This window comes from Uloborus diversus, chromosome 4 (assembly GCF_026930045.1).
Source record: "Uloborus diversus isolate 005 chromosome 4, Udiv.v.3.1, whole genome shotgun sequence".
Classification (NCBI taxonomy): Eukaryota; Metazoa; Arthropoda; class Arachnida; order Araneae; family Uloboridae; genus Uloborus; species Uloborus diversus.
The window spans coordinates 7,894,690-7,920,173 of record NC_072734.1 but is presented as its reverse complement, the minus strand read 5'-3'; the positions used below and the strand labels follow the sequence as shown (position 1 = coordinate 7,920,173).

Genomic DNA, 25,484 nt, shown 5'->3' with positions numbered 1-25,484 from the left:
ATTTATGGTAAGCATTCGTAAATTGCCGTTTACTAAATTTTTGCACTAAAAGGTAAATTAAAGTAAAGCAAATAATCTATTTACACTTGTCCTGGACCGATACTGTTTTAGTTATTCCTACCAGTCAGTATCGATTCAATTCAACAACAAGAAGTAACTAAAAATGTGAAAGCGAAAAAATAAGTACTAAAAAGTACTAATCAGTCATTAAAAATTTCCAATCAAATGTAAATTACGTATTTTACAACAAAATTCAAGAAATTTGAAATTTCACTGAAATTTTGTTTTTTGCTCGAACCGAGCCGTCATGAAATTGGAGTTTTGTTAGCCATTTTTGTCTTGTAAATATTATTGGGTTTAATTGTAAGTTACAAAGAATTGATTTTCATTGCACTAACTATTAAGTTTGTTAACCTACTTGAAACTTGTTTCGAGTGGGAGATTTAAAACTTTTTTTATAATTTGTTCTCATATTTCTTGATCTGGTTAAATGGATTTTTGGTCCTAATAAGCAAATAATTTTAGGCTTGTGAAATGGGATTTTTTTTTTTTTGGTTCTTTAAGATTTGGTCTGAATAAGTGGCTCAACAGATTAACCGGTGGTCCAATTAAGCAGATTCCACCGTAAAATTTTTCCCCATTGGTCTTGAGAGAGCAATCAAAGCATATACAAATTTGGCAGAAATGCATCACTGGTATTACTTTTAATACACATCTACATTGAAACAAATTTTTTGTTAACAGGGAAACATTTCATTAATTCATTTTTATAATCATTAGATATGAAACTCACTTAATATGCATGGCTTTCTCATAAACAGCATCCAAAAGCTTGCGTAAATCAGATGCTACTGTTTTGCCCCTTTGTGTGTGCTGCTCAAATTTTGTTTTTACGGCTGATTTCGACAGACATTCCTGGAGGAAAAAATCTTCGTTAAAACCTGTTGATATGTAACAGAAGAGTGAAGGAGAATGAAATAATTAAGGAATAAAAGAAACGAGAATTATACTTCAAATTTTCTTTCAAAATCTTGAAATTCGAAAAATCTGGCTTGAAAACCTTCTGCAATAGCTCCCGCTACAAAATTAAAATGTCTATAGAATTAGTCATAATCATATGCAATTTTTCATTTTTGAAAAATATAAATTTTAAGTGCATTAAATAGAATGTGAAAGAAATTTAATAGTCTTAATTAATTTTACCTACTCTAAATTTAATTCTTGACATTACAAAGAGTTAGGTAAAATAAGAAGAGCACAAGTGCAAGAATGTATCATTACTGAAACAAAATAATGAAAATGAAAGAAAAAGGAATTAATAAGGAAGGACAAGAATGAAATAAAATAGAAAACTTTTCAGCAGATCTTGGTTGATCCCAAACAGATTCATGTATGATTTTTATAAATTAACAAATAAGTTAAATATCTTAAAGAATTTGAACACACAGCTTGGGGCACACAAATAAAATTCTTATTTTATTTTAACAATGTATTTTTAAATTATAAAAGTCTTAATTAACAAAACACTTCTTTTAAAATATACCTTCTACAATAATTAGATGACTTTCATTTCATTATAAAAATGTTGATTCATTTTTCAAAAATAATGAAAAAGGATGAAAAGCAAATAAATCTTCCCACAACTCACATATATTTGCTCTCAATAAATAGAAAGTCAACACTTTAGATAAAATTATGAGCATGTAATAAATACTTAAAATTGGAAAAAAAGTTCTTACAAAGATTGCACCTTCGAAGCAAAAAATAAACAATAATAGTAAATGAGTAATTATAGGAGCCATAAGCCCCAAAGCAGTATACTTTACGATGTTCTGCAACGTAAAATCATTTAACCAAAATTGTTCTGCTGCAAGTACTTTGGCATTTTCTACAAATCGGGTGCCAAAAATCAAAATTATTTCATATAGGAGTTTTTTTTTTCTTTCTTTAACTGGACTATTACTATTTATTTATGAGGAAATGAGAAATTTCCGGAAACATCACAGCGTTCAACCAAATGACTTATTAAAAAGCACTGAATTTGCAAAATTAGTTGATGGTGAAAACTATAAAATCAAAAAAAACTTCAACAACCTAAACCAATCGAGATTCTCCAAAAATAGTTAAAATGCTTAGTAAAATGCATAAAAAGAGCAAAGATGCAAAATTTTATAAAAATCCTAACTTAGTTGTCAAACCACATTTTGTCAGTTAATTTTACATGGCATGAGAGAGCAATTAAAATAATGTTACTAAATAAATAAAATGGGACAAGCTTGGATTGCATACGATAAAACACTTCAAAACGTTCTAAATAATTGAAATATTTTCTGGATGCAAAGGGATCAAAGCAGTGCATTTCAGTTTATTTCAAAAAATATAATTTACATATATCATAGTTCAAAATTAATAAAAATTTCACAGCTACAGAAGGGCTATTTCTCAGTTCTAACCTAACAGTTGAGAATTAGTTTCCCATGAACTAGATCTGGAATCATCAGTTCAACAAGAATCTAAATCGGGAAAAAAACTTTAAGCATGCCTATAACTAGACCTTTATCTTAGGTATTGGTTTTTTACTTTTTAACTATTCTGACTTTCTGTATTAATAACAAACAAAATCACATGCATATAAAAGTATAATTATCAATTTAATATTTCTCAGTATCAATTTTTTAATTACTTACTATGAGGTGGTTTGCCTTTTTGCATTTGAAGACGGGCATTTAAGGCCTCCCGTGCAGAAACAAAAAACACACGATTTTCGGCTTGTGTGCGGCTTACAACTTTGAGTTCGTCAACCAGAAAACTAACATTACGATCCATATGCTGTTTGCGAACCTGTAGAGAGCAAAATAATTACTTTGAATTTTGACACCTGGAATTCAAATTATGTTTTTTGCAGTCACGAGTGTGTGTGTTTGTAGGTGTGTATGTGCATAGTTGTGTGTGTGTGTTTGTAGGTGTGTGTGTGTAGTTGTGTGTGTATGTGTATAGTTGTGTGTGTATGAGTGTAGTTGTGTGTATGTGTGTAGTTGTGTGTATGTGTGTATTTGTGTATATTTGTGTGTAGTTGTGTATGTATGCAGGTGTGTGTAGGATATGGATGCAACCTGGAGATGGTTTTCGCTAGAGGAGCAGCAACGTGAGGCCGGTCGACGGTGGTGCTGCAGAGGGAGGGGGGGGGGAAATAAAATCATAGGAACATCAGAACTGTCAAGTGAGAACAATAAGCAATGTGATTGCTCAAAAATAAATAAATAAATAAATAAATAAAATAAATAAAAATAGTGTTTCGAAAGAATAATACCTAAGCATTTTGTAACAGAAAAATTGAAACTGGCGTCTCAAAATAAATTAGAAATTAGGCAGTGAGAAGCAAAGGGATGTGAGTGGGCAGTTTAGTTTTGAAGAGTTCAGATCCCAGGTAGGCTTTCGTTGAATTTTTTTTCCCGAAATCATGCTGTACAGCAGCATCTACCAGAACTACTAATACTATCTCCTAATCCATAACAGATTAGAGGTTCTCGTAATGTTCGGACAGGTTATCTCAAAATTTTTAATTTTGGCACTTACATCCCTGTTTCTAACTGCCTCAACCGGGGATGAAGCTTCAAGTGTTCTTGCTTGTGTTTGAAAAACTTAAAATATCAAACGCAAACTTTTCCTTACTTTGTCTGTATATTCTGGATCACTAGCAGAAGCGTCCCATCTATTGTTTAAGATAAATACATTAGGTTTTGAAAGCTTTTCACTGACTTTGTGGAAGAAGTTTTTCTCCTGGAAAAGAAATTGCATTGCGTTTTAATCATCAGCAGGAGAAAGATGTGAATAGAAATAATTGTAAATTGGTTATGAAGTAAAACCAAGTGCTACAATAAGAAAAACATGCATGTGCAAATCAGGGCTTATGACTTTTTTTTATTAAAAAATCAAATTTTTAAATTAAAAACAGATTTTTTGATTTCAATGATTTTTTTAATCTAAATCGGATTTTTAAAAGTAATAATAACAATAATAATAACACTAGAGTTATGGCAGGATTTGTATATTTAGAAACACAGCGGGATCATTTTGACTCTCTGCATATTTCCCTACTTAATGTTATAAAACTGTACATAATTGTTAAAAATAAATATATCTATAATAAATAGTTTATTTAACGAATGCAGAGGTTTTAAGGATACATAATGAAGTATCTTAAAAAAAGTTTAAAATTTCCTTAAAATAACCAGCGCTGTTTCAGTTGCATCTCAGTATCTAGCGGCTAATGCTCCCTTTTATGTACAAAAAAATATATATAAAAATATATATATATATGAATGCTTCTAAATGAAATTTTTCAAACAATGAAATTTTTCGAAAAAACCATTTTTGAAAAAAAAAAAAACATTTAGTTTAAACTGTGGTTTAAACCAACATGGCCCTCTGCTCGCTATCGGTCACCAGCCCCTGGAAACTGCAAACAGTTTTACTCATCGCAATCAATGCATCATAAATGCTTTAAATGTAATACAGAAAAAAAAAACATCAACTAATTCCACTTGCACCAGTGCTACAACCTTGCTCACCGCTCTTGTTCATCAGTTCACCACATACTAACTACATCGACAGAGTCCAGCAGGTGCGGGTTCAATACAGTATGAAACATGCTAATAATATCAATGTATTTTGACCACTAAATATTTTAGGCCAGAATGAAAAAATGATTGCCCAAAATTTGGTGACTGTATGAAAATCCCAAGCGTCAAACGTTTACTTTAATTTCAAATGACTTTGCTGAATAAACACAAGCATATTATGCAACAAATTTATAAAACTGTGGTTCTTCATAGTTATTAAAATCGACTGCAAACTAAGTATAGCATTTATTTCAGCCATTGCTTGAAATTTTGAATGTTAACTATTAAATTTAGACTTGAAAATTTTGGAGCAAAAGTTTTATTTGAAGTATAATATCCTAGCTGTAAAAATGTGCCTCAATGTTTTCATTTTACTTAAGATAGTTCTGTAACAATATGAACTTCGTCATGTACACAAAATTAATGTGTACAGTGTTTACTTCCGAGAGGGGTGGGGGCTAGTATGAAATATGCTAATATTATCAGTATATTCTGAGCACTAAACATTTTGGGCCTTGAGAATTCGGGCAGAATGATAGGATGATTACCCAAAATTTGGTGAATGTATGAAAATCTCTAGTGTCAAACATTTACTTTCACTTCAAATGATTTTGCTGAATAAACACAATTATGCAACAAATTTATAAAACAGTGGTACTCTTTAATTATTGAAGTCAACTGCAAACGTTAGTATTTGTTCTATTTAAGTCTTTGCTTGAAATTTTGAATGTTGACTGTTACATTTAGTCTTGAAAATTTTGGAGCAAAAGCTTTATTTAAAGTATACAATATCCCAGCTGTAAAAATTTGCCTCAATGTTTAAATTTTACGTAACATAGTTTTGTAGCAATATGAACTTTGTCATGTACACAAAATTAATTAATGTGTAGTGTGTTTACTTCTGACAGTTCTGAAGGAGGGGGGAGATGGGGCTGCTGCATCATGCGTGTACTTAAGCAAGAACTTTTTTATTCCTCATAAATGTGCTTTGTTTTTGAAGTAAAATATCATTACTCGTCCTTCGATCACAATTATATTTACTGTTTTAGCTGGATAGCACCGCGGACCACCTGACATGGACTTGCGAACCCCCGGGGGACCGCGGACCACAGTTTGGGAAACTCTGATAGTTCATATTTAAAACAACATATTCTAAAGATACAAAACCAGTTTAAAAGTTAAAATTTAAAAAAAATAAAATCAGTGATTTTAATCATGGATTTAAAAAAAAAAAAATCCCTTGACTTAATTAATGATTTATCCCTAATACAGTTTCTAAAAAACAAGAAAATTGATTAACACATTAAAAACTGCATATGTTACCAACTTATTTAATGAAAAAAAAGGAAAAATTATGTTCATAAACCAGAAGAATTTTCAGTAATTCAGAAGATATTTTTTTCCAATTTTGCAAGTATAAAATGTTAAAAGATTTATTGAAAACATGGGCGCTCATATGCAAAATTGTAATGGGGGGGGGGGGGCTCAGATATTTTAACCATGGTTTAGCATGATATTTTCCCCCATGAAAATCAATTTCAGGACAGATTAGAGTCATTAAAATTTGATACTTTTAATAACTTATTCATTAATGGCTGGGGAAGAAATATTTTTACATTTAAAAAAAAAAAAGTACTAAAAGCTAGGAGGTTCTAATTTGTAAGGGGGGGGGCTCAAGCCCCCCCCCCCCCTGCCCCACTATACGGGCGCCCTTGATTGAAAATGAAATAATCTGCAAAATTACACACCAGCTAATTTCGGAAGCTTTTTGTTCAAAACTTAGGAAACTGCTAAGGGAAAAAATTATGGAAGCTTTTTGCACTAAAAGTTGCCGATTATTTTGAATCCCTACTTATACAAACTTGGTTGCAAAGTGATAAGTGATGATTATTCAATAAAAAAGCAAAAAAAAAGTCTTAAAAAGAAAAAAAAAAGAATTTTATCTAAATTACCTTGTTATAGCAGAGAGAAATGTACTTACTGTCACTGTTAAAGTTGACTCAGCATTTGCAACAAAAACGAAAACATCAGCATCAACACAATGTTTGTCAATCCATTCATCTAAATTAGGCGATACATCTATGCCAGGACTAAAAAAAAGAAAAAAAGTACAGTAATATAATAAAGCTGTCAAAAAATTTTTACCACTTTAACCCTTAATGTTAGCAAAGTTCAAAAAAGTAAAATATTTTCTTTACATTTTATTTTATTTATTAATTATTAACACTGTCACAATGTTCTTCCGAGGATGTTAGACAAACTAAGTAAATAATAAAGATAGCCTCTTAGCTTAGGCAGAATTACACGCAAGTACCAAAAAGTTTATTACGGCATCCAAAGACTGCAGTTTCAGTCCCACCAAAGATCATCAGTTTGGAATAGCTATAATGGAGCTAGAGATCCTAAACTACTAATAAATGCTGAGATAACCTTCACATTGGTGGCTAAATTATTTAGCGCACAATTTAGCTACAAAACAATTTTGGCTACCAGTGAGAAGGCAATCTTAGCTTATGTGAGTAGTTTTCAGCCTCCAGCTATGTTATGGCTATTTCAGACTGGTAATCTCTATTAACATATAGGAGTCATGGTGAGATTTGTAAGCATTAGGTATTACCTAGGCATTTAAATCTTACGAGTGAAACTGCAGTCTCTGGATGCAATAAGGATCTTTAAGGTATTTGCTAAAGAAAATAACTGCTCTTGATAGGTAGGTCTACCCAAATTTCCTGAGCCAGAACAAAAATCATTCAAAGCAAACAAAAATATCGCCCAGTTTAAGCAGATAAACAATGGAACTTTTAAAGTTTACAAAGAAAATCTCAGAACTGCTGCAGCGTTAAAGTTGTTCATTGCATATCAGCTTCATACTTTTCAAAACATGCAGCTACAGCCATGATCATGCATTGCACCTATAAGTTTTTGATTTTCCTCTGAAAATAGGGGGCACAAGATTTTATGATTGTTTCTCAATGTTTTCTCGGAAAATAACAGTAGTGGTAAAATATTGTACGAAAGGCTGATTATTGATTTTCTATGTTCTTACCTTCATTCTCTATAGAAAAAAAAAACTTAGCTGGCAGTGTATTTTATGCAGAAACTGCAGCCTGGCATAGGAAGTGACTCGAACTGATGAGTGCTAATAAGCATGAAAGTGCAGTCCTCAGCTGGAATTGACTGAGCTGGCAGAGTATTTCATGTATTTCTCCCTCAGCCCTGGCTATAGGACGGTAAAAGGAAAAAGAGTGACTTTAAGTGTTTGACCTTCAGTCATTTGTTTTTCAGGGAAATATTCGTTTCCACAGAATTTTAGAATGTTTCTTTTTTTAGGTTCCAATGGCATGAGTCACATTTCTTTCATTGAATTTGAGCTGGGTGCATGTGAAAGATGTTAGAAACAATTTTTTTTTTATTTATCTAAATGTTTCAAAACTGTATAGGTTACAATTCATTATTAGAACAATCATGAATCATTGTTCTTTTAAATGATAAATTTTTATACAAGGTATACAAGATATATTATTTATACAGCTTATCTTAAAGAATGGGTATTTTGATCATTTCCGGTCATTCGTTCTAGGTATAATGAAATATCGGCTGTTCTAGCGTTTAGCAATTGTCAAAATATAAATTATCACTACAGTAAGAAATGTGCACAATAGTAAAATTTTCTCACACAAAATTGCATTTTGAAAGTGCCATTTTGTGAAATGCAATTCTGCATCTTTAGAAATTTTTTCTGAAGGTAAACATTTATCATACAGATCTGAATATTTTAAGAGAGAAAGCATTTTAAAAACTAACTTAACTTCATGTATCAAATACAATTTTCTTTCCTAGCATTGGTTTAGACTTTTTTTTAAAATAATTGAAAAGAAACAGGAGCAAACAATTGGCTTTTATCTGGTCATGAATGCCTGGCTGGACACTTTTCCAAGAAAGAGATTTTCAATTCCCGCGCACGTCAATCTAGGACCAGAGTCAAACCTACAGCAGAGGTGAACTATTTCTCTGTATTTGATGGTTCAAGCTCGTATTATAATCACACATCCTTTCAGGTAATTTGTTCCCCACAATCTTTAATTTTTCCACTTATATTATAATTCTCAGAGTAAAATAGAAGCAATTTTTTATGTAGGTTTAACCATCTACTCATGGTTTGTCAATGCAATTTCCATTAATTTGTATTTTTAAGAGTTTTAATGCCATGTTTTGTAAGTTTCAACAGTCATTGTTTCACAGATTTTACTCCAAATTATAAAACATTGAACATGACTGAGTTACTATTGCACTTGATAAAAAAGTACTTTGAACCGGTTTGTTGAATAATAACGTATTGAGACGATGCCCCAGAACAACCAGGGGTGACCACCTGGGGGAGGGGGGGCATGGCACTGTTGAAATTTTTCAAAAGGTTGTTTTGTTGGATATTTTTTTGTGGGGGGGGGGGGGGGCTCTTGCTTAGAGGGATCTCTACAATATTAAGGGGGTGTGCCCTTGCCCTAGGGGGCACCACTGGAATAACAGTAGAATCTCTTAGTGTTGTTTTTAGGTTTGAATATCTCACTGTTGTTCTGAGACAGCACTATTATCACAGAAGTTTTGTTAGTTAATTTCATAGAAATGTAGGGTATTGTAGTGACATTTCAGAATAAAAATTTCATTCTTTTAAACCTTTATTTTCAATGAAAATAAATTTTATTATCATAAGCAAATAAATAAAAGATACCTGTCGACTAAAACAACATCATCTCGCAAAAGAGGACAGCGATCTTTGGGCCAAAATATCTGTACTAATGAGCTGTCTCCAAATTTTTCTGAGTTAAGAGCATGAGCTAACTGTGAAACAGACTAGAAAAGAAAATCCAAAATTAAAACATTTTTACTACAAAATATAAAGAATTACACCCTATAATTTGTGAAATAAATGAATATCATAATGAATGAGCACATACAAAACTAACTCTGTCAAAATTTCCCTCTGAGAAAATAAAACTAAAAATTCAGTTATTTTTTGATGCAATGTGCTGTGATGGCTACCAAAACATGTTAATTTCATCAACTAGTTTTACGGGCCCTCTAGTAGCAGTTAAAAGAAATTTGGCAGGTCAATAAGGGAGTGACGTAAAGAAGGTGGGTACAACATTCAATTCTGATGCTAAAGTTAATATTTTCAATGAGGAGTCAGTATGAGGGAGAGACAAGTGATTGGTATGAACTTTAAATAACAGTATTAATTAATTTATAAATAGTATCTAAATTATGAAGACCGCCAAAATAACTTCTAAACATCATATCATCCATGTCTGTTAAATTTATTATTAAAACCTTGATTAACTAATTGAGATACAGGCTTGGGACATTTTTTCGGCCTATTTGGAGAGAATCACTCACTCATTATTTATTATCTGACTTTGGCCTAACAAATCAACGAAAAGTGGCAGACAGATTAAAAAAATCATGAAGTATTGAATAAAAACTCATAAATATAAAGTGTGAAATTAATAAAAGATTTTTCATTTGAACTTTTTTACAAAAATTAAAAGGATTTTTCTTTTTTTTTTAAATCTCTCTCACAAAAATAACAATTAAATTTTAGTAACCAAAAGCAGTATTTTCGTATTGAAGAAGAGGAGATTTAAGAAGACTTTACAGTCCCGAAGAACATGCTACAATGTGTTTTGTAATTTTCTGCCTTATAACATTTTTTTAACTTTAGTTTCTAAATAAAAGTAAATGACCACCACTTAAATGCTGTTTTCATCTCTAGTTGAGATATCAAACACAAAACCTAACATTGGTAACAAATGTGAAAGGAAAAAAAAAAAGTACCTGAACGCTCTGAGGCTCGGAGGAATCCTCAGTGAGAACATAGGCTTCGGAGTCAGAGCCCTCTACTTGAAGGAAACAGTTGGTTGTGTGTCCTAGACCACTAGGAAGAATTTTATCCTGTAGCATGGCATTGATAACAGAGCTTTTTCCATTGCTGGTCCTATAAAATAAAATCCCAAGTCAGCAAAGATGATAAATCAATGCATTTTTAAGATATTGCTGCCTACTGAATTGATTTATTTTTAGAAAGAAAATCAAAATATTTTGATAGTTTCGATATAACCCGATGTCCTGCTAATGACTATAGCTATTTGGTAAAAGAGGCTGAACACAAAGTGTCCCTATAAATTGTTCGGGAACTTGAAGTTCAAACCCCTGAACTGAATGATAAGTTTTTCTTGTTATAAATTTTCTTTAAGAAAAAACTAAATAATGGTATACAGAAATAACGCACACACAAAAAATTCTGGATAGTTGATTCAATACATTTGTGTGTATGCTTATAGTAGCAAACAGAATGCATTTTATATAAGTTTATGCAGCCAGTATCAAGAAAATGGACTGCGCAACATGACATACAGATAAAAGAAAAAAACGATGATTTTGCTAGCGATGTTTGACAGTACATACTATATTTTCTCAGAGGGAAATACAGAAAATACATTAAAAAGATGGAGTATGAGTATACTATATGATAAGGCTGAATGGAAAAAACTTTATGCAAAAACCAATGATATTGTTGTAATGGTGTAAAATCACATGATTAAGGAATTGATAATATTACTTAAAGCTGATGTAAAGCTCGTAAGGACAGGGTGAGCTGTGATAGTGACAGCTATCTTTATTCAAGAAAATAATTCTTATAAATTATTGAGCAAACAATATTTCCTCGTAAAACTGAGAAAATTAGATAGCCTCCTTGAGCAATGGCTGACTGAAACTAATTGCAGTTTAACAGGATAAAGTTGGATCCTAACAATCAAAATTGGAAGAACTTCTATATTAATCAATAACAACCTTGCTTTTGTTAGAATAAGACTCAGCTTTCCGTTCCGGTTTCGTTTGCTTTACGAACTATGCCAATGGACAGCAGAATCATATTGAAATGTTCATGAAATGTTGTGAACAACAAGTATAATTGAAGCAGTGAGAAGCAAAGGGATGCAAATGCCAAACACAGAGGCATATTTGGAAGTGAAGCCACTCCGGACTTTTGACACTGGCCGCCCTCTAGTTGTGTTAATTTACAGAGTTGGGAGAAAAAAAAATCACGATTTCTTTTTAATACTTAAATCTGATTTTTTTAAAATTTGAATCAGCTTTCTTTTTTATTTAAATCATTTTTTAAAATGAAATCTGGTCAAAATCAAATTTGATTAGCAATAATAATAATCAACATTAAACTAACAAAATTATAATTGGTAATTCTAAGTAATAGTTATTATCGTCTTGAAGCATTTCATTATGGTACTTCGTTTACTTTTTTTAATTGATGATATTTTTATTTAATTAATTTTTTTTATTCCCTAAGATTATTCATAAGAATGTCAAACTTTAAAAACAAGTTTCTGAAGTTTTAGATATTGCTAAATGTAATGTAATAATAATGATGTACTGTCATACAGTTAGCAAATTACAATTTAAAATTAATTTGAGGTGCGAAAAAGGCAGTTTTATGTGCAGTTAGTATGTAAATATAAAATTGATTGGTCATCCTATGAAAGAACCCATGAAAGGCCACTCCTATGACCTTATGACTAAAAAAAAAGTTTTTTTGGTTTTAGAAAAAAGTATGGGGAAAAAGTGCCGCCCATTTCATCATGCCGCCCTGGGCTATAGCCCAGTAAGCCCATACGTAAATACAGCACTGGCCAAAAATGAAAACTTGGAGATACCCAGTACAAATAGTAGGAGAACCTGTCCCCTGTTTTTGGAGCAAGAGATAGAACTAGTAGCCCTGGTAGGTGTTGCTATACAGCAAGATTTAGAAAAACTTTTCAATCAAAACCTACCTAGAATCGGAACTTTAAGCATGTTTCACTCAAAACTTGAAAATGCCCACTTACATCCTTTTCTTCTCACTGCCTCAACTGTAATCAAGCTTTGTATGAAGATACAAGAGTCCATTGTAAGGAATTATAAAAGAATTATTCTCACACAAGGGAAAAAATAGTTGCATTAAAATTTTATCCCAAAGTTAGTCTTTATGTCAGTTGTGGGGATCAACCGTGAAGAATTGGGCAAAAAAGTGTTGATGCAATCCCAAACTTTAGGCATCAAATCAAAATTATTGATCTCAAAATGCAACTAATGACTGCTTATTTCTAAGAGTTTTTACCCTAATTTTGTCCTTAAAGTGCTGGTACAATTTTCTACCAGGAAAAGGTTTTGTCTTTTTCTGTTGTGTTAAAGCTGTGTAATTAGTATATTTGAAGGATATCTTTGTAAATGAGGTTTATATTAACATCCAATACATACAATAGAAATAATATTTTCACAACAATCATCGTAAGTGAAATGAGATGACTCCAAAAGTTTTCTTTGATAAATTTAATTACAACAATGAAAATTATCATTAGCTGTTCGTGGACCACATAAAATTGACCGTGGACCACAGAGCGAGAATCACTAGTGCAAAAACAAAAATCCATAGTTTTTAATTCAATTAGGTTTGATTTTTCTTAAGCATGGGCACGCATATGCAAATATTTTAGGGGGAAAGGGGCTCAGATATTTTCCACACGGTTTAGCAGGATATTTTCCCCCAGGGAAAACGATTTCAGTACAGATTAGGGGTAATTAAAATTTGAAATTTTTAACAACTTATTCATTAATGGCTGGAGAAGAAATGTTTTTACATTTTGCAAAGAAAAAAGTATTGAAAGCAAGAAAGTTCTAATTCCTAAGGGGAGGCTTGAGCCCCTACTTGCCCCCCCCCCCCCATATAGGATGGGGAAAAAACGTTGCATCAACAAATAAAAAAAGTGATACAAAACTTGAGAATTAGTTATTTTAGTGTCACAGAAATAATTTAAAAGGACATAATACAGACTGATTAAAATAAATACCTTCCAAAAAATACCACTTTCATGTGGTCCCTGGCAAGTACTTCTCTTATTCCTTTGATTTTATCTTGCAATTGAAATACTTCCTGAATTTGCTGCTCTGCAACAACATCACTGTCAGAACAAGCTGAAAAAGAAATAAAAATAATTAAAAGAAACAAATAAAATGAACATGTTATTATACCACTAAACAATTATACTGAACTCAGCCCTTAAAACAACACAGATATGTAATACAGTAGAAGACCGTTATAAGTGCACACCTCGGGACCAAAGCTTTTGTGTTATACAGGTTTTGGTGATTTACACTTTAGACTAAGTTTTAACTGCAATGAGTATTAAAGCACTAATTATAACTATAATACATAATATATGTATTGGCATTCAAATAAATATGTTTCACAATCAAAACTGAAACATCCTGCATTTCTGATGCTAGCTTCATGGTTGCAAAACAGCTGCATTTTCTAGAGAGTTCTGGCATTTTCTTTTTACTGTGAATACTAGTTTTCTTTTAAATGCTTTGAATTAAAGTGGAAGATGAAAAACTGTTTCATAAATTAATTTGCCTAACATTTTTTGCTTGCAAAGGGGAACAAAGGGTTTTTTATAACCGCAAAACTTATTGTTTACTTCTGAAAAGTCTGGGGTTTATAGAGAATTGTGTTACATAAGTCAGCGTTATAAAGGTATTCTACTGTATATAACACACTTTTTGACAAATAAAGGTTTGGAAGAGGGTGCATTCTATACTAGAGATGAACAGAATGCCATACTTGCTGAATACCAAACATTTGTGCTGTATTCTTTACAGTCAACTCTCAAAAACTCGAATTCCCAAGGCAGCAGGTAAAACCTTAGAGTTATGGGAAGTTTCCACAACTTTCTCAAGAGTTTGAGACCCAATGAAAACTGTGAGACAAAGAATTTTGAGTTATTCGAATACTTTAAGTTATTGCGAGTTGACTGTATTTTGATTTTGCCTTGCACTTCGATTTGATGCTAGTTTGAAATAGAAAATGTTATCAATTTTATTTTTTTTTTTGAGGAATGTATGAATGAAATGAAGGAGAGGGGGTTCAGCAGAGCCAAGCAGAGGTCTATTGAACTAAACCCCAAAAAGAAGTATTAAAATAGAGAAGTAGCTGAAGCAAAAACCAGCAAGCATTTAATGGGAATATCATAAATCTCCCATGGCTCGAGTAAATGGTAGCCAAGGCATTCAAACCTGTAGGCAGAAAAGACTTTGCAATCAACACAAAATCTGTGCAACAGTTTGCTCATGAAAATGGCAACCTCTACAAAGCCACCATTAACCACCACTCAATGCCACTCATTATAATAGGGTGCATGGGTGCCCATATAGGGGGAAAGAGGGGGCTCAAGCTCCCCCCCTTTAGAAATTAGAACTTCTTTGCTTTAGTACTTTTTTCTTTGTAAAAATGTAAAAACATTTCCTCTCCAGCCATTAATGAATAAGTCATTGAAAATATCAAATTTTAATAACTCTAATCTATACTGAAATCAGTTTCCATGGGGAAAAATATCCTGCTAAACCACTGAGAAAATATCTGAGCCCCCCCCACCTTAAAACTTTGCACATGGGTGCCCTTGGTAAGGTGCTGCTTCAAGGTACAATGACCAGTAAGGCGGCAAACAACGCTTCTAACTCTATTTCGGTTCAGAAAGAGCTCTTTTGCCCTTATACTAGGGTAACCTCTATTAAGCTCCTTTGCCTGGCGCTGTCTATCTAGGTTGCAGCAGTTATGTTTCTTTTCTTTTTTTTTTTTTTTTCCTAAAAATTAAAAACAGCAATCCTCATAAGATTTTTTGAAATCCCAATTGCTGGCTCATGGCCAACAAAAAGGACATAAAAACCTTATCAAACAAGGTAATCAGCCATTTTGTTTCCCCTCACCCCAGAGTGTCCAGGTACCCAGCAAAGAGTAACCTTGAGGAATGTAAATGGATTTTGATTTAACATCCTAAATTTATACATTATATGTATAATTATTAATTTAAAACCAACTGTCCTTTGCAAAGCATACATGCTTGACATGGGTAATTCAAAAATCACATTTTTTGAACAGTAATTTTTCGTAAAAACAGCCATGAATTGTTTGGTTACTTTTTGCCGATGGTGATGAAAAATAAAACTAAGTGATGCTGAGTTGTAGTTTTATGAAGTATTTAAAGAAGCACAAAAAAAAAAAAAAAAAAAAAAACTCTTAAATGTAATGAAATTTACCATGCTAAAATAAAAGTTCTTTTTCTGATTTTAATTCAACAGCACAACTTATGGTTCAGAATCCTAAAATGAGTTTAGATTTTATATTCTTGGAAATTTGGATCAGAACACCAGAGGGACAAGGGCATTCAAAAACAACTAATCTCATGGTGGGATTAAATCTACAATCTTCACATTTTTAGCTGGACCCTCTAACCTAATCTATACAGCTTCACTTGTGGAGTGCTATACATTAAAACAATGCTTAATAAAAAAGACAAAATCTTTTTTCTTTTCAAAAAATCATAATGTAAGTTTATTTTTTGCCAAAAGCTATGAAAAAAATCTTGAAAGTAATGCCTTATACATCAAGCTTGATGAGTTATTGAGAAAGTTATGGAATTAACACGGCATTTTGTTTTAAAATTTAGCATTTAAATGTAACCAGGGGTTGATTCAGGTCTAAATTGGGTTCTGGTTGTAGCCCTCTTCACAAAATTCTATATTGTAAAAGCAGCTATTTCATAAAATGTCATATCTTAAAATTAGACTTTTTACAAAATATCAAAATCAATACGGCCACTTCACAAAATACCAAATAAAAAAACAGTTCTTCTCCATGTGGTGACCAATGTAGTCCACGCGCGTCGTAAAAAGCAACTAAAATGGATACCCAATCTAATATGTGAGGCACCGTGCTAATGGATGGATGGCATCTGGATTGCATGATGTCTAAACGGTCCTCTCGAGGAACCGGATGAAACCTCGTTGTAATTGGCCTTGCACTCGTACGGTAATGGGTCAAAACTTCGCAGCCGAAATTTTGCCGGACAATAATTTACGTGGACAAAACTTCGTATGGGCAAAACTTAGCGCAGTCAAAATTTCGTGCGTACAAAACTTTGCACAAACAAAACTATGTATGTGCATTACTTTTCAAATCCAAATAAAACTTCTTAAAAATAAATTATATTTGTTTTAATTGAAAAAATCTTTAAATTACATATATAGTCGATGCTCGTTATAACAATAACACATTTTAAAAATTATTCCATTATAATGACTAGTGGTAAAAGTCCCAACATTATTCCTATATACTCTATGTTTTTGAAAAAGTTTTGAAAAACTAGCTTTAAAATAGGACTAGGAATAAATGATGAAAATAATTAAAATGAAATGCAAAATTTTCAATCATCAAAAATTTTTCAGTTAGTAAGCTATAGAGCATTAAATTGTTATTATAAAACTAATTCCTTGTTTTCGAAAAAGTGATTAATTAATCTTTGTTTAAACTTCAAATCTGTATCAATTTATTGCTTCATTTACTTGCTATACTTAAATTTATTTAGGATTTACACAATGAACTTGCAATCAAGTAATTCATTATGAAAAATTAAGTTCTTTATATAGAGTGTGTCTAATGCATTCCTGGAAATCATGAAATGATAACCCCCCCCCCCCCACACACAAAAAGATAAATTTTTACTTTTTAGCTAAGTTTATATAATATGTTTATTGAAGTTCATTGTTCATCATCATGAGCGAAGTTTGGTTCACGCGAAGTTTGGTCCGGCGAAGTTTTGACCCTAAACCACTCGTACAGGGTGGTTGTGTGGATGTTGACCTTTTACCACATCACAGTACCAGCTCCTATAGAGCTGGTTATTGATTTGAAAAAGAGAATCTGCTGCTGGAGAAGGTGCGGATGCAAGTCTGCAACCCACCCACCGAGAGCGAGAGGGTACATGTCGGCAACCCACCAACTTTGCAGTAGGGAGGCAGGGAATACTCATTTGTGCACAAAAATAAAACATTCGCTGGCTCAGGCAGGAGAGAAAGAGGCTGGTATGGGAGGCAAAAGCCTTCCATGCCAGCCTCCATGGCCAACCATTTCTGAGAAGGTAGGAGAAACCAAACGTCTTCAGTTCGAGGTTTCAACTCCTTCCCCTGCACAAACTGTTGTATCTTAACAAGTAAGGACAAGTCTGCCACAGTCCTATCTAAGCTCAAGCAGTGAGTATGTTTAAGAAGGCTGTTTTGAGAGAAACCATCTCGTTGGAGGGGTTATCTCGAGATGACATTGAACATATTCAGCTCTTCATCCTGATTCTCGTTGGGGATCATATGCCAAATATACAAAAGGTTTCTTAACAAAAACAGTATTGGAAAGACTTTCGGTCTTCTTACTGGTGTATTTATACCTTAAAGTGACACCATGCTATAATGGGTATCAGTAATGATCCAATTTGTGGAGGTTACCTCTTTAATGAGGAAACTATTACTCATACCCTGTGTGACTGAAAAGTGTTTACTGCCTATAGGTTTGAACACCTTGGTCATCACTTGCTTGAACCATGGGAGATTCATATTCCTATTGTTTGTTTGCTGAATTTACTAAAGCTGCTAGTCTGTTTTAAGACTTCTGTTTGGGGACTAGTACAATAGACCTCTGGTCGCAGTGCTTGGTTCGCTTGAACCCCCCTTTCTTTCATTTCAAAAACAGTTCCTTCATCACTTTTAAGCTAGATCAATCTGTCTGTCTGAAATAAAAATATCAGTTTAACAAAAAAAAAAAAAAAACCCTCCGGCTTCCAAATAATTTTCAGTGAAGTCTTTCAGGCCAAAGGGATTTCAGATTAGATTTTTGACTGTTAAATAGGCTATGACTCGATTTTTTCACAAAAAATAAATAAAAGAAAAATGACTGGAAAATAGAGAATTTTTTCACAAAATAAAAAAAGTTATCAAAATTCTTTTTCACAAAATGCAGATCTGAAAACAAAAAACTGGATTGAGCCCTGGTAACTGAAAGTTTCTAGAAAATTTTTTTTGATTCTTCTTACTTTTTAAGAAATAATAAGTCTCTTCAACATAACTGTTCACACCAGAAAAAATGTCGTTGATTTTCTTCTTTGCCAAAACAAAAATCTTCAAAGGAGAGCTTGAAACATCTGTAATCCTAGGTGAAGAGTTGCCATTGCTTGGTTTCGTGCCATTGGAGGTGAGGCCAGGCAGACTAGGAGGATTTGGATCGATCGGGCTGAGCGACACGGATCTGCTTATGTAGCCGGCCATCTCGGAGCTCGGACTTCTTGGAGACTCCACAGTGAGACTCTAAAAGTAAACAATGTTGCATTATTGAAAGAAAACTTCGATTGTATAAAATACCAAAAGCCTTTATTGAGGCAAAAAGTGTTATATAAAATACAATAGGTTAAAGAATGAACTGGGCCATTGGGTATTCTAAGTATTGCACTAATAAAAACAGTAAGAAAGATGTTTAAATATTGCACTATACTGTACCCTCCATTAGCTACCTAATACGAATCCTGTTCACAACGGCGAGTACAACTTTCCAAGTAGTAAGCAAAATGACTAGACTGAGTTCCACATCATATACCATCTAGGAATCCATCATGGAGAAATTCCACTTAATAACCTACAACTCAGAAGTATGCCGAAAATACAACACTTTAATGTAACATCATTCTATTACTCTTCCATACTGCACTCGCACTGATACAACTACCGTACGAATAGTAAAGCAGCTTTCACACACACTGTTCCAATGGCTCCACATTCATACTCGGACAGATGGATAGAAAGATTGATAACCACGAACGTAACAGCGATTCACCTTAAGAACACAAGTTCATAACAATTGCTCAATACTCATTGGTCCACGTATATCTAGCATGAGCAATGCAACGATTTCTATAACATTCTTCAACTTTCCCACCAATGAGAGATCGTGACAAGGACACCATCAAGTGGCGAAAACATGGAAGCACGTATTCAAGCTTTAACTTTTATGGAGGATGTTTACCTGATATCTATTGATATAATATGCAGCCGAAAGCAGTAAGTAAATACTCAATACCTTAACATCATCTAATATTTAAGCATTTATGCTAATCTTTAAGTAGTAAGCAACGAGATAATATTAAAATAGGGCAAATATACTATTAAAAAGATAAATGATTCTTTTATTTCAAGTTTTATTATGTAAAAGAAAAACATCATTGCATAATAAATGTTTCGAAATGAAAATAATAGATTGAGGAAGATCTTCATAATAGTTTAGTCATTTCCTATTAGTTAGTCAGTCATTTTCCTTTTAGTACCAGCAGTTGTGCATTTTTGTTGACAGTGGTGTTAATTGAGAGCCTCTTGATTCAACTGATGCCAGCAGATATCAATACTTTTTATTCAGTAACAGTTTTAGTATGAAAAGGTGCAATAATATTGAGTATTCCAATAAAACATTTGCAGAGTAACTCCCAATTACCCGCTTAGACCATGAGCCACCAATATGAAACTATTTCCCCCCCCCCCTGGTGGGAATTTATGACTTATACTTTTTTTTGTTGGTATTACCTACCAGATTAAGAATTCAGTTGTTTTCCCTTTTTAAATTACAGCATATTCCGGAAAATAAAGAAAATTGAAGGAAAAAAAAACGAAAGTCAAAAAAGTTTAATTTTTTGTTCATTTAATTATTTTAAACTATAAAAAGATGCAATAATTAAAATATTTTTGTAAATTTATTCAGAATGACTCATAAATGACTCTTAAATGAAAAAAAATAAAAAAAAAAACATACCTAGATCTACTAGCAGCATAATTATTACATTATAGTATGATTTGTAATTAACTGGTATTTTCTTCATCCTCATATATTATGTCGTCTAAGTTTAGTACTTCTGCTTCATCTTCATCTTCAAATTCGTTTGGTTCAAAGAGCTCTGGAACGTCAAGCAGTTCGGGTGGCAACGGATCTCCTTTAATCCAGTCAAACTTCAGTTCACCATTCTTCAACTTCCATCCATGTCCCACTGGAGTTGGGATGGAGGGTTTAGCTACATGTGCGTTATTCCATATGTAACATTGGTAGTTGACACGTTTTATGTGGTTTTCTAATGAAGTTTTGCATGGAGGCAGTAGACTTAAATCCACACCTTGATTGTTGGACAGAGGAAATGCAGTTCTCGGAGAAAACTTTTGTGCGAATAAATCAAACCGCAGTTTGTTTATATTTGTATATTCCTTACTGCTGTACAAACAACAAACAAATTCCTCCAACCCTGTCAGTAACGTGTCTGTAATTGTCGGTGATGCTCCTACTGATGTAAGAATAGGTACAAACTTCGAAAACTTTTCCAATTTCGATTTCACAGACAACTTTCCGTGACGAACAAAGGAACTAGTGGTGTCGCAATCGGACAGGGCATGCACATTCAACATAGCGTGGCTCATTTCTGCACCTAAGTTATGAGAAATGGCAGTGACATTAATAACCCCTTCGTTTGTTACCTGTTCCTGTATCAAAGAAAACTATGTTTTCAATGTTGCTGGCATATCTTACCAACAACATAAAAACATCTGTATCCGGGGATCTAACTCTGATGGGTGAGTTGTCTTGACAAGACTGTGAAGCTTGGATACAGTGTAGTATTATTTTGGTATCCGCTTCCTCTTGCAGGGTTCGCGTTTACGCGCTATAGCGGGTTTTTAACGCAAATTCGCGGGAAAGGGACGCAACTTCCACGAAAAATCGGGTCCCAGGGACCCAGAAAACCCAAAAGATAAGAACCAGAAAAAAAATGGCGAACATTTTCCAGATCGCGCTAAACACAAAGAGTTCGGAACTTTACATTTTTCTTGTTAAATTGCTTATGAATACTTGAATTTTATACAAAAGCACTTTAACCTTGTTCTTTTTCTAATAATTCATCTCTTTCTGATGGGTTATTTTTATTTGGACTTGCAAAAGTCGGATATTAATCGATCGCGCCATTTTCAAAATGGAACAAAAATCAAAACAGATATTTTGAACAAGTCAAAATAAAGTCAAATATACTGATTTAAGATTGCAAATGAGCAATTTTCACACTCATATGAGAAAAGGTTTCGTTTTTGCGATCGCGATTTTTGCGTTGGGTTCATTCGCTTGCTATTTATTATTATTATTATGTAATTGCCAATGATAATTGGGGAGGGGGGGGGGGGGTCTGTTTGCTTTTTTCACTAAGAAAATTTCCAGGAAAACAAAAGTTAAGGGAGTGCTTTTTGCTTGATCAATCAGAGGCACTTGTTTTATATTTTATGGTAAAACCCATTTTTAAAGTAAATTTTGAGTTAATCTCATTGCAACTGACCAAATAGTTTCTCACATAACTGAGTCTTGCAAGTGTATTATTTGAAAATAATTTTACAATGATAAAATCACAAAAAAATTAGGGCAAAAATAACCAATTTATTTTATTTCATGCCTCCCCCCCCCCCCAAGTATAAATATTTTTATATTATTCATTTACACACTAAGATTTTCTGTTTAAAATTTAAGGGACTCATTTTTTCCACCAAAGGACCCAAATCTATTTCATTAATGGGTCCCTGGGACCCATGTTACGGATAGTTGAGCGCGAACACTGCTCTTGTGAAGATCATAAGTCTTCTTGTGTACTATATTTGATGGTCAACCCATCTTCGCTAGTAAACCAAGTGCACTTATCACCATGTGATAAATAAAGATTTCTCCCATGTAATATGTGGGCATGTTTGTCCTGAACCCATTCATTCACTATGAAGTAGGTTGATCAGTTGCTCTTTATTTTTGCCATTAGCAAGGAATTTTTTCCAATCCCGTGGAATCTTAGTTTTGGGTCCTCTTATTAAAAAAGTATCTTCACAACCCCTTCTTTGTCTTTCAATGTTTTTAATAGAAACATCTTGGTAAGTATCTGTTACAAAATCTATCCTGCTGCACTTGGAGAAGCGGCTCAAGACAGTCTCTGCAATTTCACCAAAGGTTTCTGGAATATTAGTGAGGGCCTGAAAGTAAGCCATGGCGTCTGTCACATATACACATTCTTCAATCTTAGGAGATTCATCGACTATACCCTTGACCTCCAAAGCGTGGAGTAGTTTGGACTTTTCAGTTTTTGTTGGACATCCATCAGCAGTGGCTAATGCCCACGGTACTGGACCTAATGGGTATGACATCAGCTTATCCAGGTTAATTTCACGTTCTTGTGGCAAAAGTAAAACTCGAGCAAAAATATTCCTTTCTGCTCTTATCTCTACTAATCTGTTTTGTGCAGTAGTAACAGTGATTGTTTCTTGAATACTTTTGAAAGTTTGATGCTTTTGTCTCTTAAGTGGTACATGAAATTTTTTATTCTTTACAATAAATCTGTCATGTATAAAACTTTTGTAGGAAGCTTTCCCTAGATTATCAACGTTGAGCAAATTTTCTTCTACCGAATCGGGGACAGGTCTTCCAGATGATAAACAGAACAGCTTATCGTGGTTTTCAACTTCAAATGGATTAACGTATTGTTCAAAAGCGTCAAGTATTTTCGAAATACTTTTGTCAGTTCGTTTCATTTCATTTGATTGCATGTCACGGTGAGAGTAATCTGATGACTGAGGCATACCTGCATTTTCAAGTGCTAACTCTACATACTTAGCACGTTCATGTCTTGTAATGCACCATCGTGCATATGCCCAGAAATTCCGGCTAAATCCTATTATTCAGCCAGTACATTTGGCATGTCTATTGGATAAATTCATATGACGTCAGAAAGTCACGTGATCCTTTGACTGTGACGTCACGATAAGGAATGTGAGGGGATATTTATTTAGCTTTGTTTCGTTTTTCGTTGGATTCGTTTATTGTTCGTGTTGGTTTGTGTTTATGTTTTTTTTTTACTCCCTTTCCTTATTGGATCTAGAAAAAAAAATAATATCGGACTAAACAGAAATACTGCTGTGGTTCTTTTTCTTGATCAAGCTCTCACCCCTTTTTAAAGTCGAACCGTTTTCAAACAGTTTTTTTTAAAATAATTTTTAGTAGTTTTCATGACTTTTTTGTGTTTTTTCAGGAATATGCTGTAATTTTCAAGTGGCAAACACCTAAAACCTTAAAGTATATGTCAATACAAACACAAAAATGTATGTGTCGAAAATTCCCACGGGGGAGGGAGGAGGGGTATACACCAGCCTCCGCTCTAGCTGTATATGGTGGCACTGCAGCCGTAGATAAGCGAATTTCAGTATGCGCAAAGCAGGTAAAAAACAATAACTGTGTACACACTAGCTAAAATTTATTAATAATACTCACACACACATCTATATATATAATTCTCTTACGTGCCGGCAAATGAAGGGGTGAATTTCTAAACCTCTGTTGGCAACACTTCGCCGATAAATCATGTAAACAAACTTCTACGTTGTTTTGAAATCTTGAATCACAGAATACTCAACGAACTTTTTTTTTTTTTGAGATGAGTTTGAGTCGGGCTGTGGCCCATTTCAACCTTAATCAGCAAAGAAAAGCTCAAAGAAGGCAGGAAACCGTTCTTGAATCCAATTTAAGACGAGCCATTTCCAGAGTTGTATTCTCTGATTCGCTGCCGATAATTTTTAGCGGCTGGGGAATTTTCAGTCAGCAGTTCCTTCAACAGATCAGGTGCGTCACACAATGCCGGTAACCGCACCTTTCCGTCATGGCAACATTTAGTATATTTATTTGCAGTATTACGCTCTTTCTGCCAATAAAGAGCACCACAAAATTCGCATTCTTCACACATTGCTCCACAATCATGTTCATCGGCAATGTTGTTTTGAACGCGTAGGCGCTTTGAGCGTCGTCTATTCTCTGCTTCAGTACGACAGTTCAGTTCAAAATGAATAACCGAGAAAGAATTTACTTTATTCCTTTTATTCTCAGCTGAAAGGTTTCGCCAAATTTGTTTAGGGTTATAGTAGTTTTAGTATTGTGCAAGCAAAGTAGCCTTGGCGAGTTTTCGCGTTTTTAGTTAAACCATTTTTTGTTCGTGACGTGGCAAGGATTCAGAATAACAACAAGAAGGACAAACGTTTGAGAAAATATGTTTGGTGCTCTCTGAGCCTGTTTTTAGTCATGGCCAGCTCTATGTGGCATTATCAAGAACAAGATCTTTTGAAGCAGTGTCAGTTGTGGCTCCCAAACGGGACATTTTTAATTGTGTATATGAGGAAGTTTTCTCAGATTAGAATATATAAGAGTGTAAAAATGTAAATATATATAAGAGTGTAAATAATGTAAATACATCCCTCGGGGAGCCTGTAACCCCTAGAGGGCGCGTCCCCAGGTGGCGGATAGGGGAATGCCTTCATTGGTTTTCCAATGGGGTGGTAGAAGGGAAATAAAATACCTTCCGCGGACCAACAGGTAGAAGTGCCATCTCTCCAAAGCAATGACAGACACTTTTGTATCTATAATGGTAAAGTTGTGCACATTGCCAAGGCAGTCATCTTACATACAGCAAAGTTAAACTGTCGAAAATCTGGGCTAAAGCAGACAAATTAACATTATGAACGTAATTTTCATATTGGTTAAATGGATGGTGACCTAAATGCAATTACCAACTTTAATTTTTACGGAAAATTTTAGCTAGGCTAATGTATTGGCATACAGCGAGCGAGCGAAGCGAGCATGGATCGCGAAGCGATCCACAGGGAACTGCGTAAGCAGTTCTCGGGGGTTGGCGAGCGATAGCGAGCAGGGGGCGATAGCCCCCTAGTTTAAACTAAAAATGATAAGAGAACAAAAGAGCTAAGAAACAATCTTTCATTACAATTGGTTTCGATTCCTAACATTTCTTCACATTAATTTGTTTTTTGAAATATTTTGGAAGCACAATAATTGTTAGTTTTAGGTGGTTCAAAGAAAGGGTGTATCATTTTCTAGGA

The 25,484-nt window shown here is 33.6% G+C and overlaps 1 protein-coding gene across 1 annotated transcript in view; it reads right to left on the bottom strand.

Annotated features, from left to right (window-relative positions):
- The window catches only part of LOC129221632 (transmembrane GTPase Marf-like), a 64,792-nt gene that overhangs the window by 26,109 nt on the left and 13,199 nt on the right, over positions 1-25,484 (bottom strand). Inside the window, exons 2-10 of the mRNA XM_054856157.1 lie at positions 18,590-18,860; positions 13,523-13,646; positions 10,455-10,614; positions 9,352-9,473; positions 6,604-6,712; positions 3,673-3,780; positions 2,688-2,841; positions 1,011-1,078; positions 794-915 (exon numbers count right to left, since the gene is read on the bottom strand). Of these exons, the coding sequence (XP_054712132.1) occupies positions 794-915; positions 1,011-1,078; positions 2,688-2,841; positions 3,673-3,780; positions 6,604-6,712; positions 9,352-9,473; positions 10,455-10,614; positions 13,523-13,646; positions 18,590-18,821 (1,199 nt within the window). The 5' untranslated portion in view covers positions 18,822-18,860. The remainder of the gene's footprint in view (positions 1-793; positions 916-1,010; positions 1,079-2,687; positions 2,842-3,672; positions 3,781-6,603; positions 6,713-9,351; positions 9,474-10,454; positions 10,615-13,522; positions 13,647-18,589; positions 18,861-25,484) is intronic.